This window comes from Biomphalaria glabrata, chromosome 13, assembly GCF_947242115.1.
Source record: "Biomphalaria glabrata chromosome 13, xgBioGlab47.1, whole genome shotgun sequence".
NCBI lineage: Eukaryota > Metazoa > Mollusca > Gastropoda > Planorbidae > Biomphalaria > Biomphalaria glabrata.
The window spans coordinates 30,099,417-30,116,532 of record NC_074723.1 but is presented as its reverse complement, the minus strand read 5'-3'; the positions used below and the strand labels follow the sequence as shown (position 1 = coordinate 30,116,532).

At 39.5% G+C, this 17,116-nt stretch overlaps 1 protein-coding gene across 5 annotated transcripts in view; it reads left to right on the top strand.

Annotated features, from left to right (window-relative positions):
* The window catches only part of LOC106069096 (uncharacterized), a 115,424-nt gene that overhangs the window by 66,569 nt on the left and 31,739 nt on the right, over positions 1 to 17,116 (top strand). For all 5 annotated transcript variants that reach the window (XM_056008607.1, XM_056008610.1, XM_056008611.1 and 2 more), the window contains one exon: positions 5,722 to 5,916. In XM_056008607.1, coding sequence (XP_055864582.1) covers positions 5,722 to 5,916 — 195 coding nt within the window. The remainder of the gene's footprint in view (positions 1 to 5,721; positions 5,917 to 17,116) is intronic.

Genomic DNA, 17,116 nt, shown 5'->3' with positions numbered 1-17,116 from the left:
TCTCAAATATATCTGTTCTTCAGGTTCAGCTGCTGTCCTTAGCAGAAAATCAAGTAAGAGGCCTGTCTATTCTTTCACATCGACCTGTCAGTTCTCTATGTCCGACCCCCCCCCCCTCCTTTGTGGTGCCACATTGTACCCCGAAAGTAAATGTTTTACAATATAACCAAACCAGCTCAGCTTTCGTCTTTTCAAAGCTTTAAGGAGCTCTTTATTTTTTGTCATCCAGAGTGCTGAATGGAACTCAATTAACTCTCATATGATTTCTGTAGCATTCACCCTCAAAAGCTTGGATTCTTCCTTCAACCTCAGCCTTCAATATCTAACTATCACAACCATTTAGGGGTACAGACATTTAGGAGTACAGACATTTAGGAGTACAGACATTTAGAAGTACAGACATTTAGGGGTACAGACATTTAGGAGTACAGACATTTAGGAGTACAGACATTTAGGAGTACAGACATTTAGTACAGACATTTAGGAGTAGAGACATTTAGGAGTACAGACATTTAGGAGTAGAGACATTTAGTACAGACATTTAGGAGTAAAGACATTTAGGAGTACAGACATTTAGGATAGACATTTAGAAGTACAGACATTTAGGAGTACAGACATTTAGGAGTACAGACATTTAGGACAGACATTTAGAAGTACAGACATTTAGGAGTACAGACATTTAGGAGTACAGACATTTAGGAGTAGAGACATTTAGTACAGACATTTAGGAGTAAAGACATTTAGGAGTAGAGACATTTAGTACAGACATTTAGAAGTACAGACATTTAGGAGTACAGACATTTAGGAGTACAGACATTTAGGGGTACAGACATTTAGTACAGACATTTAGGAGTACAGACATTTAGGAGTACAGACATTTAGGAGTAGAGACATTTAGGAGTACAGACATTTAAGACAGACATTTAGAAGTACAGACATTTAGGAGTACAGACATTTAGGAGTAGAGACATTTAGTACAGACATTTAGGAGTAGAGACATTTAGGAGTACAGACATTTAGGACAGACATTTAGAAGTACAGACATTTAGGAGTACAGACATTTAGGAGTACAGACATTTAGGAGTACAGACATTTAGGAGTAGAGACATTTAGGAGTACAGACATTTAGGACAGACATTTAGAAGTAAAGACATTTAGGAGTACAGACATTTAGGAGTACAGACATTTAGGAGTACAGACATTTAGGAGTACAGACATTTAGGAGTACAGACATTTAGGAGTAGAGACATTTAGTACAGACATTTAGGGGTACAGACATTTAGGAGTACAGACATTTAGGAGTACAGACATTTAGGAGTACAGACATTTATGAGTAGAGACATTTAGGAGTAGAGACATTTAGGAGTACAGACATTTAGAGCACAGACATTTAGGAGTACAGACATTTAGTACAGACATTTAGGGGTACAGACATTTAGGAGTACAGACATTTAGGAGTAGAGACATTTAGGAGTACAGACATTTAGGAGTAGAGACATTTAGGAGTAGAGACATTTAGTACAGACATTTAGGGGTACAGACATTTAGGAGTACAGACATTTAGGAGTAGAGACATTTAGGAGTAGAGACATTTAGGAGTAAAGACATTTAGAGCACAGACATTTAGGAGTACAGACATTTAGTACAGACATTTCGGGGTACAGACATTTAGGAGTACTGACATTTAGGAGTACAGACATTTAGGAGTAGAGACATTTAGGAGTACAGACATTTAGGAGTAGAGACATTTAGGAGTACAGACATTTAGGACAAACATTTAGAAGTACAGACATTTAGGAGTACAGACATTTAGGAGTACAGACATTTAGGAGTAGAGACATTTAGGAGTACAGACATTTAGGACAGACATTTAGAAGTAAAGACATTTAGGAGTACAGACATTTAGGAGTAGAGATATTTAGGAGTAGAGACATTTAGTAGTACAGACATTTAGGAGTACAGACATTTAGGAGTAGAGACATTTAGGAGTACAGACATTTAGGAGTACAGACATTTAGGAGTACAGACATTTAGGAGTTGAGACATTTAGGAGTACAGACATTTAGGAGTACAGACATTTAGGAGTAGAGACATTTATGAGTAAAAACATTTAGGAGCACAGACATTTAGGAGTACAGACATTTAGGAGTACAGACATTTAGGAGTACAGACATTTAGGAGTACAGACATTTAGGAGTACAGACATTTAGGAGCACAGACATTTAGGAGTACAGACATTTAGGAGTACAGACATTTAGGAGTACAGACATTTAGTACAGACATTTAGGAGTACAGACATTTAGGAGCGCAGACATTTAGGAGTACAGACATTTAGGAGTAGAGACATTTAGGAGTACAGACATTTAGGAGCACAGACATTTAGGAGTACAGACATTTAGGAGCACAGACATTTAGGAGTAGAGACATTTAGGAGTAGAGACATTTAGGAGTAGAGACATTTAGGAGTAGAGACATTTAGTACAGACATTTAGGAGTAGAGACATTTAGGAGTACAGACATTTAGGAGTAGAGACATTTAGGAGCACAGACATTTAGGAGTACAGACATTTAGGAGTACAGACATTTAGGAGCACAGACATTTAGGAGTAGAGACATTTAGGAGTACACACATTTAGGAGCACAGACATTTAGGAGTACAGACATTTAGGAGTACGTAGATCACACACAAAGAATTCACGTGGCTGAGCAGGCCAAGCTGTGAGCTGCATATTTCGCGCGGTCGACCTTTCACCTATTTTTGATGGTAGATTTGTCTGCTCCAGCGGTCGTTCTTAAGATTCACCAACTGTAAATTTAATTTCTCGTTTCGCTTTTTTTTTCGCCTATCTTTGACATTAGATACGCCTGGTCCAGTGTTAGTAGTTCTCAAACTCTCCTTTTCGGAAGCCAATAGCTGCCAGTTGGTCTCACCAATGCCATTGAGCGCAAGCACACCCCTGATCTGGTCCTTTAAGAGTCTTCTGGAGTAGGGGACGGGGGGTAGTTCTATCAGATCTTCCCCCCACCCCCCATTAAACCTCGCTCAAATGTATAATTCTTTAAAAACACAATCATCATTTGTTATTATTTCTTAAGAGTAAATATTTAAAAAAAAACTAAATATTTTAATTGGATTTTTTACATACTTAACATTAAAGTCGTTTTCGCATGCCACTTAGCTTTGGGCTCAGTCATAAGCCAAACCGGGCAAGGGCTCTGTCTTTGCCATTGGCCTGTGTTTGTTTCTTTTTTGCGCTTTATGGACTTTGTTCCATTGCTAAAGATGTTAATGAACATTAGAAATGGGAGAGCGGGGTAAAAAGGGAGGTAATTTTGACCTGACCTATATCTTGAACGACTTCACGTAGAAAATTACTCGAAGGGAACCGGTGAACCAGAAAATGGAGACAGGCGAACGGGAAATGGAGGACAGGAAGAAGCTCGGACTCTGGTCACTTTGAGGTCAGTAGGTATTTAGAGAAAGCGTTGAGAGATGGAAGTCTTGCGGGGGAGAACGCATTGGAGACTGCGTGAGGAAGTGAGACCGATTGTTACAGGAGGCATCAACACTTGCCTGTGACGACAACCTGTGGGCAGTTTAGACCAATAGCTCTTCACCACATCACAAATCGTGACGTCAGACCTGTGACGTGGCAATGAGCTATACATAATTGAATGAATAATGTGTTAGGAACATTCTCAAGATAAAGGCTTGTATTTTAATCAATTAATTGCTGTTAGTTTCTCCATTGAATTGCAGTGTGGTGAGTAAATATAAGTTAGAACACATAATGAAGACTACAGTAGTCGTGATCTTCTGTGTTTTTTTTTGTTATTGGCATTCCTCATTCCATATGCTAGGACAAATTTTTACAAACACTCCTGTTCCCTAGTGCTATTAGAGCATGCCTGAGCTAGCCAGGAAAACCAGTGACTTTACAAAATTTGCATGACTAGATGCATGACGCATAGGACGCAATCCTCTTCTTTTATGAAGTAACGTCTGTATTGTATAAGATAGGATCAGATAAGATTGTACTCGTGATGGTATTTGTAGTCGTATTTGTATTTTGTACCCATATCGTAGTCTGTTAGTCGCGACCAATCTGTGACTGTGTTATTGTGTGTGCTAACTCTTCGTCGTGTTTTACTGGAGTAAATTCCTGTTTATAAGCTTATGAGTTGTGTCACATCCTTGGTGACAGCTCATTGTTCACAAAATGAGGACAGTTTAACTAACTCAAATAGGTCACACCGTTATCACACTTGGAAAAAGAAAATGAAACAGTTCAAGGCTACATCAGGGAAATATAATTAACATAGGCTAAATTAGATAAAAAAAAACTAACAAACGAAGAAAATGAAATGTAAAAGCGTCAAGGGTATTGAGGTGTCATGGTTCTAGATGTAAAAGGGTCAAGGGTATTGAGGTGTCATGGTTCTAGAGTATTCTAGAGTATGTCACTAACATAGCTCATCATGGAGGCGCGGTGGCTGAGCGGTAACGCGCTTGGCTTCCAAACCAGGGGTCTTGGGTTCGAATCCTGGTGAAGACTGGGATTTTTAATTTCGGGATCTTTGGGCGCCTCTGAATCCACCCAACTCTAATGGGTACCTGACATTAGTTGGGGAAAGTAAAGGCGGTTGATCGTTATGCTGGCCACATGACACCCTCGTTAACCGTAGGCCACAGAAACAGATGACCTTTACATCATCTGTCCTGTAGACCACAAGGTCTGAAAGGGAAACTTTACTCTTTTTTTTTACTTTATAGTTCATTATGTCATCAAGTTAAAAAAAAAAACTACATAATAAATAACGTGGCAAGTTGATTCAGTGTATTTCAAAGACATTTCTATCCAAATATTTGCATCATAAACAAATGCAATGTACCCACCTACTTTACCTTGTTATTTCGTAGGAAACAACAGGCCCAGTGGCCCGCTTGACAAAGTGGATATTAAATACAGTGCTAGAAACTCAGACTACAACTTTGTTGATGTTAGCCACATTCTCTTCTTCATTTCCTTGTACTTTTAATCCTGGCCCTGCGGAATAGTCATTCCACACCTAGTGTTGATTGTTTCAAAGCAAACAAACTGCTCATCATTGTAGACACTACCAAGGACCAACTACTCGTGCTTGTATATTTTTTTTTTTGTATTTTTATGGCAAAGGTCTGCCAAGACCGTGATAACATATTAAATCACCAAGGACTAGATCTATGGTTTGTTGACTGCAATACTATTCATTTTTTTTACTTGCGTTTAGCTTGTAGCTCCAGACAGCTTGTCCAACTCAGTGGCGTAGATAGAAATTTGGAGGCCCATGGGGGCTTGACCTTTTAAGGGGCCCCTGCTTTATGGCATTCGACATCATTTAATGTAAAAAAAAAATAAAACATTCATTAGGGGCCCAAATAGGTGGGCTTTCGAAGTATGATCATCTTTACCCGACTTTAGGTACGCCACGAGTCCAACTTACTCTTGTAGGAGTACTACTTGAATTTCACAAATCCGAATAAGATTGAACATGTAAGAACAAATATTTTTTAACAAATGTTATTAAGAAAAGATTTTCATATTTCGCATTAAATCTAAGCTTTAAAAAAAAAGAAAATTTATAAATGCGAAATCACTTCCAGTCCACTATTTACTTAAATGTATTTTGAAAAACAAAGCTGTTAGTAATTACAACTTCGGTAATAAATTTATTCTGCAGGTGAGTCCTTCTTCGGCCATCTCGCCCACAAACATTTCCGGAAGTGATGAAATCATCGTTTGCAACAGTGCGTCACTGGACGGAAGAAAAACTTCAGGTCGTGGGGCTCCGCATTACACCAAAGGATCTGAGCCAAGCGTCAGCAAACAGAAACTCACCATGAGAATCTCCAGAAGTCTTGGAACGTTCTTTCAGGTACTCATCTTGTTCTATGTAATCTTTTTTTCTTCTGTGTATCATGAAGTTGAGTGCAACCGTTTCTGTCATTCAGTGTTTCCCAAACTGTGTTCCGCGGGAGACTAGTGTACCGAGAGGCCTCAACGGGTGTTCCACGAGCTACCGGAATAATTGCAATGCTCCGATGTGCCAAACATCCAAATTATTCAATGCCTAACAAAACATGAATCAATTTTTAAGAAATATTCAGTCAAATAATTAAATACACTAATTCATTAATTATGTATAACAGCGAAAAGGGAAAAAAATATTACAGTATTGAGACACTTGGGTGTAAATAGGGAATTCTCCCCCTCGGATTAGCTTTGCTGTTATCTTTTAAGTATTTTTTTAATATATGTTTAGGTTTATATTGGAGCTATTTCTTCCGTCTTGTAATTAGCTGGCCTGATTTGAAAACTTTTTTTTTCTAATGAATAAGGTCGTTCATGTCAAAGTAAAGGCTGGCCTCATAACATTCTTGTATACCGTTAGCACCAAATTCAAGTGGACATAAATTGTGGTTAAAAAAAAATAAAAAATTATTTGCTGACCTTGGCTCTGCCCAGTGGTTTACAACTTTTTTTTCGACCTAAAGCAACTGGCTTGCAATATTACTGGCCCAATCTAAGCAACATGAAAAATATCAAAACATCCATTAAAGAAAAAAACAAAGCTTATCTAAGGGAAAAAACTCTGCACTTACAACTATATCTCTCAACTATGTATAAGTTATTTCGCTTTTAGATATCAAACAAAAAAAATAATTACCAATAATTATTGGACTATGTGGTTAATTTTTTTAATTGATTGATGTTTTGTTAGGTACTATATTGTTTAAATTTTTAACTTGATCCGAGAATAGGTGTGGGAGAAATAACGTGTTCGGTTATCTAAGGGGACGAAACCCTACATATTTAGCCGTATCTGTGAATACTGAAGGATGAATTTGCATTGCTGGTATCAAACAAAATAATGAATTAACCATTGTTTATGCCAAGGAATAGGTGTGCAAAGTTTCAAATTGATCAGAGAATGGGAAGGGGGAGAATTAACATGTTCAAACTTTTTACCAAACAGACAGACAGAGTGAGTAGCTTTGTAAAAAAGGTCGTCGATTCCACTATTACCGAGGATCTGCGACAGTGGGTAGAGGTTAGGAGGGACGGTCACTGTCACGTCCGAGTAGGTCCTGTTGGGCTGCAGGACATAGGTTATGAAACATTTATATTTCCAGTTTCTTTTTTTCTTCGAAAATGTGTCATATGGTCATAGTAACGCTTTAGATTCATCGAAACAATTCAATAATTACCAAAATGGTAGAGAATCCACTTGCAGATCTTGCGATCATTATAAGGCATGTTTATGTAGCTCACTGTTAACCCTTAAAGTGCTGAGCAGTTTTACAATGGGTGCATACGAAATGGAATTACAATCCTGAAGTTTAGAGTCTAAACTTCCAAAAGCGTTTTAACGGTTAACTAGGGTGTCATGGGGACAGTACGACTAACAACCGCCTTTACTTTTCCAAAACTAATGTCAAGTACCCATTAGAGCGGGGTGGACTCAGAGGTGACATAAGAATCTCGAAATAAAAATCCGAATCTTCATCAGGACTCGAACCAAGGATCCCGCGGTTTCGGAAGCCAATCGCTTTGCCATTCTGCCGCTGCGTATATGAACATTGTACTTGTATTTCATGTTAACTCTTTCTCTCCTAATCGACGATACCATCGTTGATTTTGACCTCATTAAATTAAATTAATGTTTACTTTTTTTAAACTTGACTTTGAATTATATAAAAAGAGATTGCATTTCCATTTAATTCTATACCACGCAGAACATATTCTGATAACAAACAACAAAGCTATTGAAGCCCAATCATAATAGGGGTAGTGAAATAGTAATAAGTATTAGAAGAATTCCTTCAAAACGTGGAAAAATAATTACGGAGAGAAAGAGTTAACTTCACAATTGTATGTTGTTCCACTTCTTTCTCCCCCACCCCTCATTATTTTCGTCGAGTTTTTGCATTCTCATTCTCAGCCTTTCATTTCACCGAGACGCAGTTAATCCCCCCTTTCCATTCATCGAGAAATCTATATTTAGTTATCACAGTTGGTGGTTTTGATTGGTGGTATCGTGTCACGTGACCCGAAAGAAAATCGAGTCGGCTGCGTGATCTTCACCAGAAATAGACTCGGACCTCTCAATGAGTACTACGTTATTACCGGACACTTTTGTTCGCTGAGAGTTCGCTGAGAGTTGTTTTTTTTATTCTGTTTTGTTTTGTTGTGTTTTGGTCTTTAAGTCTGTTGTAATTTTCTCAATTCCCATGATAAGACCTCTGGTAGATGTTGAGACCTAGCTATTTGAATGGAACGATGCAGAAGAGCTTCAGTTTTTCTCTGTTCTGCTGAAACGTATTTTTTCAAATGGACCAGATTTTGTTGCATTATTACATCCATTAATTTCTAACTACATCATATTGTTTCGAATGGCTTTCATTACCAACATCAGATTCTACCCCGTCTCAAGATGAAACCAAAACCAGCGACTCGTCTAGGCGCATCCATTGTCTTACAAGTCAGAAGGAGCCATAAATTGTTTTTAAAAAAGCACGAATATATTACCGAATATCTGTGGAGTTATATATAGTGGGGTATGTGACTGAATATCATAAACTGCTTGGCTACCTATCAAGGTCGTTTGAGTTTGAATCCCGACTGGAGCTTATTTGTGTTTGCTGAGCGCCTAAGGGCTAAACGGAAAACTTGCCCCACAAAAGCAATTGGACCTGATCAAGCTATGAAATATGTAATTAAAAATAATGAAAGATGTAATTAAAATAATGAAAGATGTAATTAAAATAATGAAAGATGTAATTTAAAAAATGAAAGATGTAATTAAAATAATGAAATATGTAATTAAAATAATAAAAGATGTAATTAAAATAATGAAATATGTAATTAAAATAATAAAAGATGTAATTAAAATAATGAAAGATGTAATAAAAAATAATGAAAGATGTAATTAAAAATAATGAAAGATGTAATTAAAATAATGAAAGATGTAATTAAAATAATGAAAGATGTAATTAAAATAATAAAAGATGTAATTAAAAATAATGAAAGATGTAATTAAAATAATGAAAGATGTAATTAAAATAATGAAAGATGTAATTAAAATAATAAAAGATGTAATTAAAAATAATGAAAGATGTAATTAAAATAATGAAAGATGTAATTAAAATAATGAAAGATGTAATTAAAATAATAAAAGATGTAATTAAAAATAATGAAAGATGTAATTAAAATAATGAAAGATGTAATTAAAATAATGAAAGATGTAATTAAAATAATAAAATATGTAATTAAAAATAATGAAAGATGTAATTAAAATAATGAAAGATGTAATTAAAAATAATGAAAGATGTAATTAAAATAATGAAAGATGTAATGAAAATAATAAAAGATGTAATTAAAATAATGAAAGGTGTAAATAAAATTAAATAAAACTCCCATTATGTGTAAAGTTTGGCCCACTAACTGTAAACTTTGGCCTGCTAAGTGTAAAGTTTGTTCCACTGTCTGTAAAATTGGTCCCACTGTCTGAAAAGTTTGGCCCACTGTCTGTAAAGTTTGGCCCACTGTCTGTAAAGTTTGGCCCACTGATAATTATAAAGAAATAGGCGCACCTTGCTTTAAGATACAACTTGGTTGGGAATTTTTTTAATTAACGTATATTTGTATTCACACTAATTCCCATTACAAGTTGTTCCACATAATATAGAGACTTAAAGGACTCTGCATTTTCCCAAAGCTTATCTCAATTATCAACTCTGTCTGTCTGGTAAAAAGTGTGTACACGTTAATTCTCCCGTACCCATTCTCAGATCAAGCCGAAACTTCGCACAAATATTCATTGACATAGAAAAGACATGAATCCATTTTAAAAAGTAACCAATTAGATATTTAATTACTGGTAACTCTTTTTTTTTTTTTTTTTTTTTTTAATAGCAACAAGGGAAACTAATACTTCAGTAGTCACAAATATGACTAAATTTGTTGGGTTTAGTCCCCTTGAATAATAGTTAACGCTATTTCTCCCTCACGCATTCTCCGATCAAGTTGATACTTTAAACAATTAAGCAATTTAATGTACCTAACAAAACATGAATCAATAAACAGCAATACTCAATTAGTCAATTGATTATTGATTTTCAATTATTTTGTTTTGCTATCGAATACTGGAAATTAATTGTACATTATTGTTAAGTTTTAAGGCCGGAGTTCTACCTCTTTATATAAATGTTGTTTTTTAATTTATTTTGTTTGTTAGTATCTCTGTGTTAACATACAGTCCAGCATTGTTGGTTTGTTCCTTCTCATTCTCTAAATTGGTCAGGAGTATAATTCTCTTTCTTAGAGACATCTTTCTTCTTCCTTCGTCTGTCCAACACGACTTTCTATTGGTTGGATTTCGAGAAGGTCTCAAGTCGAAATATCAATTTTCAGGAGATTCTAGAACCAATGGCCATCGTCGTCTTTTCAAGCACTCAAGATGGGAAAAGTTTTTAAAATGAAAATGAGGTTACTGGTTCAAAATGATTTTATAATTGGATCAAGCGCATGGGGCGTGGTGGCTGAGTGGTTAAGCGCTTTCGAACGGAGGGTTCTTGGGTTCGAATCTAGGTGAAGACTTATGTTTTGACCCGCGGGATTTTTAGGACGCTCCTGATTTCACCGAACTCTAATCGGTACCTGAAAATAGTCTTCGGCTATTAAAAAGGATGATCTTAACATCATCTGCTTATACATCGCAAAGTCTGAAAGATGTGTGTGTGTGTGTGTGTGTTACTCAATTCCTGAATTAATTTTATTGTTTTTACTATTTTAACTGGTCCTTACAATGTTCTATTATAAACCAAAATAAACGAATTTATATTGAGCATGCAAAGAAGTAAAGAATATCTCTGTAGACTGCTAGCCACGAGCAGAAAGATGCAGAAATTATCTGTTTCTATTGCCAATTATATACATCTACAAGACTTTGTAATATTCCAATGATTGGCATAAAAAATCTAGACTATTGTGACAAGTCAAAAACTCGCTGTCAGAGTCACTCAAATTTATCACAGCATTAATTATTATTTTTCATTATTTATTTATTTTATTTTAATTATTTCCCCATCCAACCCCTAAATCATTCACCCGCCACACCTTTTCCTCTCTACCAGGCTAGACTTAGTCCACCACCTTGGAGAAAATTAGGCCAGTCCTTTCATTTATCTTCCCTTGACCGGGGCAAAGATACGCTCAGACCTTGATCTTATCGACAGGATGTCTGACAGCCGCGGTTGACACCACCTTGGTTTGAATGCAAGCTAATCCTCCCCCCCCCCTTTTCTCACGTCTCTCTTTGATCTAAGAGATTACCCTGGTCAACACACCGCGTGATACTCCAAGGTGCGGCTCTTGTCGGATTTCACCCACGTGTAAGATAATTCTTAGCCTAGGACATTTCCGGTGTTCGCCCACACTTTTCAGGCATATATATATATAGTAAACCAACTCAAATCACCCTCTCTTTCTCATTCGAGCTGAGCTATCGAGTCTGGACTATATCACTCATTCTTTCTCCTAGAGGAATACCTGGTGCCTCCCTCAGGTGTCTGCCTATTTATCGGATTACTTACCTGCCTATTTGCCTATCACCTATTGCCTAGTTATTGGATCAACGATCTATTTACCGGCAGTTGTGCTTAGTGCTAATCAGCGCTGCACTTGCCTAGTTGCTATCAAGAATCACCTATTGCCTAGTTATTGGATCAACGATCTATTTACCGGCAGTTGCGCTTAGTGCTATTCAGCGCTGCATTTGCCTACTGAGATCTACTCAACTCTACTACTTGGCGCTATCGGCATTGCCCGCCTATTCGACAGCCCACCTGTCAAGCTATTAGGTGCGACGTCCCTATAGACCAGATCTGTGTGAGACGTCATAGCTACGCCAACCCTCTGCAACTCACTGGACATATCCTGTCAACTACGCTGCCCACGGCAGATCAGCTCTGCCCGCAGTAACCTTGTGCCCACGGTATCCGGCCACCCGCCTTACTGTGCCCACTACAGATACTAGAACTTGGGACTGAGACTCCACAAGAACTATATCGCCGGCGTCCCTCTATCCGCTAGAGCGCCACCTCCAGCTGCAGAACCTCAAGTCAGGACACAGCCAGCTGCGACATCAACAGGACAACCAGCTAAGTCAGAGGACAAAGTGACATACTCTCTTATCATGTGCAAGAGTGATGATTAAACATAGAATATACTAGAGATAGATGCAAACCCTCCCCCTTTTTATTATTATATGTATATTTATGTAAATAAATATCCTTTATTTTAACTTTTGTATCTATCTTTCATTGCTTTGTCTCGTTGCGTGTCTGCTCCCGATTCATATGCTGATAAGTGGGGGTGTGATAGCATTAAAAATAATCATCCCCTAGACATAAAACGTGCCAAACACACGTCACATTTCCCCACCTGTCACATTTTGGCGAGCCCGTCCGTGGATTTAACCCATTAGTACAGCAGGCACGAACAGGCAGCAATAACTAAATTCCTATCAATATTTTTCTAAAAATATTTATAAGTATCATCACTTCGCATTATCAAGAGTGTCACTTCTGTCATATTTTATTTATTACTATTATTGCATTTTATGTGTAACATTTCCTTGCAGGAACTTTGTGATTAACTTAGGCAGACACCGCATTCCTTCTGCACTTTTTCCTATAACAATTGCTCTCCAGTGGCCCTTTCCGCTATTCCATTTCATACTTTTTCTAATCCGTCCTCTATTATCATGGACTCAACAGAATTAGATTCTGAAGTTGAGGAGATTATGATGCTCCTTGGATATGAAGACCCCAAGGTGGAAGACATCGTACGCCGGTTGATTGACAATGAAAGAAAATTCAAGCAAGAAATGGAAGAATTGGACAAAGCCCATGCACAGGAAACACCAGAAATCAGACAGAGCAATAGGCCGCAGAGTTTGGAGCTGAACACCACACCGGCAAGACAAGACCAGGAAGCAGAGGAGAGCAAAACCACGACTCACATCCAAAGCGGGTACACTGCCCAAACGGACACAGAAGTTGCTGCCAAGGATGAAGCTTTCATACCTGATATCCCTCCTCTCGATGATTCCACATTGTCCACCCAGCCCAACCCTCCTGCTGAGTCTAATAGTCCTGCAAACTGCGACGCCCCAATTCAGCCCATGCCCCCAAGCCAACCCCAACCTAAAAAGGCACCAGTCCAACAACCAGCCTTGCACAAAAACGGCAACTTTCCAGCACGTAAGCCTCGTCATGACCAGAACAACCAAGCCCACCGTGACTGTAACAACAGCACGCGTGGCAACAAACCTAACCGTGCCTACCGTGACTGCAACAACAGCATGCGTAGCCACCAACCCAACCGCCAAAAGCAGCAGGCCTCACAGACCATTTCAGTAATGACCGCGGTCCCCAAACCCTCTGCGTCTAATCAGCAAACACAGACTGATAGAACAGCGGGCGACCCATACGTCATATCAACACTGACTGTGGCCCCTGAACACACTGCCCTTGGCTCTAGGAAAACGGAAGTCCTACCGGCACTTCCTCACCCTGTCTCATCTTCCCCCGGGATAGAGAAGATTCTGGTTAACGGACGGTACGTCCGGTCCCTATTTGACACAGGCTGTGCGGTAAGCTCAGTTATCTGCAAAGCACTGGTTGATCCGGCTGATCTCACAGATAGAACTGTGACGATTCAGTCCCTTGACCGTGAGATTCCTCCAAAGATTCTTCCTATTGCTAGGGTCCACGTAGAATGCAAGTACGTACACGGCACCATTGACGCAGCCGTCATGGACGCGCCGGTGTACGATTTCATTCTAGGCTCCAAATATGTCCCTCTTGGAGTAGTCAACAAGCCATACTTCTCTCTGCCCGTCGGTAGATCGACGAAGCAGAAACGTGGCAGCAACCAGCTGGTTGGAAGCCCTGGTCACCACGCTAACACGCTCAGTCCCGACTCATCAGCAAAGCTCAAACCACTCTGCCCTGGCATTGACACTGCTGGGAAGTCACGAGTTAAGTCGTACACCCGCGCTCGTGAGGATCTATTTGACCCAGGCTACTCAGCCACAATCATGCATCCTTCCTCTGACATTGACAGTGTCAGAATGCCCCGAGGTAAGATGAACCCTTGCTCTCGTGGACTCACTCCTTTTCATGGCTCCTCAGCCACCATTCCGAATCAGCCTCCCCCTGGCATTGATAGTGTCAGGAAGTCACGAGGTAAGCCGAACCCTCGCGCTCGTGAAAACACTTCTCACCATGGCTCCTCAGCCACCATGCGAAATCAACCCTCCCCTGGCATTGACCATGTCAGGAAGCCCCGACGTAAGCCAAATTATAGTACTCGTGGGGACGTTCTCAGGCAGAACTCCACATTCTTTATCAGGCCACTCTTCCCTGACATTGATCATGTCAGACGATACCGAGGTAAGCTAACTACTTACTCTCGTGAAGAAGCGCCTCACAGCGGCTTCGGAGGCAAGCCCCAACGAGCACACGTGCCTTGGGCACCCCGCCTAAGCCCCAATCACCCTCCCCAATCCGCCCCAGGAAGGAATTATTACTCACCCAATCGCCCAATCTACTCTCCCGAACAACCCCAAATGTTTCACCCAGGTGACTACGTTATCAGGGACGGAAAGTAGACCACGGACTGACTTGGACAGACTCTCCTCCTGGCATGGCTATCCCTTTATTTTCCCAGATTTTTTTTCTAATGCTGTGATAACAACTGATCTTAAAGTTAGAGTGACATCAGTCTGCTCGCACTTTATGGATCTTTCTGCGATAGATCCATCTTGGCGGCGGCGTATGTGACAAGTCAAAAACTCGCTGTCAGAGTCACTCAAATTTATCACAGCATTAATTATTATTTTTCATTATTTATTTATTTTATTTTAATTATTTCCCCATCCAACCCCTAAATCATTCACCCGCCACACCTTTTCCTCTCTACCAGGCTAGACTTAGTCCACCACCTTGGAGAAAATTAGGCCAGTCCTTTCATTTATCTTCCCTTGACCGGGGCAAAGATACGCTCAGACCTTGATCTTATCGACAGGATGTCTGACAGCCGCGGTTGACACCACCTTGGTTTGAATGCAAGCTAATCCTCCCCCCCCCCTTTTCTCACGTCTCTCTTTGATCTAAGAGATTACCCTGGTCAACACACCGCGTGATACTCCAAGGTGCGGCTCTTGTCGGATTTCACCCACGTGTAAGATAATTCTTAGCCTAGGACATTTCCGGTGTTCGCCCACACTTTTCGGGCATATATATATATAGTAAACCAACTCAAATCACCCTCTCTTTCTCATTCGAGCTGAGCTATCGAGTCTGGACTATATCACTCATTCTTTCTCCTAGAGGAATACCTGGTGCCTCCCTCAGGTGTCTGCCTATTTATCGGATTACTTACCTGCCTATTTGCCTATCACCTATTGCCTAGTTATTGGATCAACGATCTATTTACCGGCAGTTGTGCTTAGTGCTAATCAGCGCTGCACTTGCCTAGTTGCTATCAAGAATCACCTATTGCCTAGTTATTGGATCAACGATCTATTTACCGGCAGTTGCGCTTAGTGCTATTCAGCGCTGCATTTGCCTACTGAGATCTACTCAACTCTACTACTTGGCGCTATCGGCATTGCCCGCCTATTCGACAGCCCACCTGTCAAGCTATTAGGTGCGACGTCCCTATAGACCAGATCTGTGTGAGACGTCATAGCTACGCCAACCCTCTGCAACTCACTGGACATATCCTGTCAACTACGCTGCCCACGGCAGATCAGCTCTGCCCGCAGTAACCTTGTGCCCACGGTATCCGGCCACCCGCCTTACTGTGCCCACTACAGATACTAGAACTTGGGACTGAGACTCCACAAGAACTATATCGCCGGCGTCCCTCTATCCGCTAGAGCGCCACCTCCAGCTGCAGAACCTCAAGTCAGGACACAGCCAGCTGCGACATCAACAGGACAACCAGCTAAGTCAGAGGACAAAGTGACATACTCTCTTATCATGTGCAAGAGTGATGATTAAACATAGAATATACTAGAGATAGATGCAAACCCTCCCCCTTTTTATTATTATATGTATATTTATGTAAATAAATATCCTTTATTTTAACTTTTGTATCTATCTTTCATTGCTTTGTCTCGTTGCGTGTCTGCTCCCGATTCATATGCTGATAAGTGGGGGTGTGATAGCATTAAAAATAATCATCCCCTAGACATAAAACGTGCCAAACACACGTCACATTTCCCCACCTGTCACAACTATGATACCAGAGATGCCCAAAATACGACCCGCGGGCCAGATCCGGCCGCGACGTGGTTTCATCCGGCCCGCCGAAACGTCGGTACAAAGTGTAGAAAATCCCCCCCTCCACTTTTTTATTTTTATTTTTCGAACAAAAAAAAAATAAGGTGAAAAATGTATCTTTACATACGTTAGAGCCCTGGATTTTCTATGATGTATTGGTACCATGACATAGTTTAAAATGTGTAGTTTTACAAAAAGGGAGAGCCGAGGAAACTACAAATGAACTACAAATTTAGAATCTACCAGGAAAAGTGATTAGATCTTTAATTTTTTGTGGAACCTGATAATAAGCCACATATTTGATTTGTAAAGTGTGGCTGTTTTGAAAAATAACAACATATTAACGGATTATACAACAAATATAGCTGCATTCTTGGTTTGAGCCGCGAATAAAAAATTGTTAAATTACGCCTAGAGATTGGAGGATCGATGGGAATATTTACCAAAAATAGGCAAGAAAATGAGTCGTTGGTAAAGCTATATCTGTCACCGGATTATATATTAGAGACGACGCAGACTGTGCCCTTATTATTTAATAAAGTTATTGTTCAATTTACTCTCAGGAGTTATTCATTATCTCCTTTTACTTTGTTCAGTTGGATGTGTTTAGTCCGAACTCACAGATAACATTGAACTACACACAACTACAATCTTGAGCTAACAATATCATCAATAATCAAGATTAAAGTCTTCATAATCTATTAAAGATGAGTCTGTTGG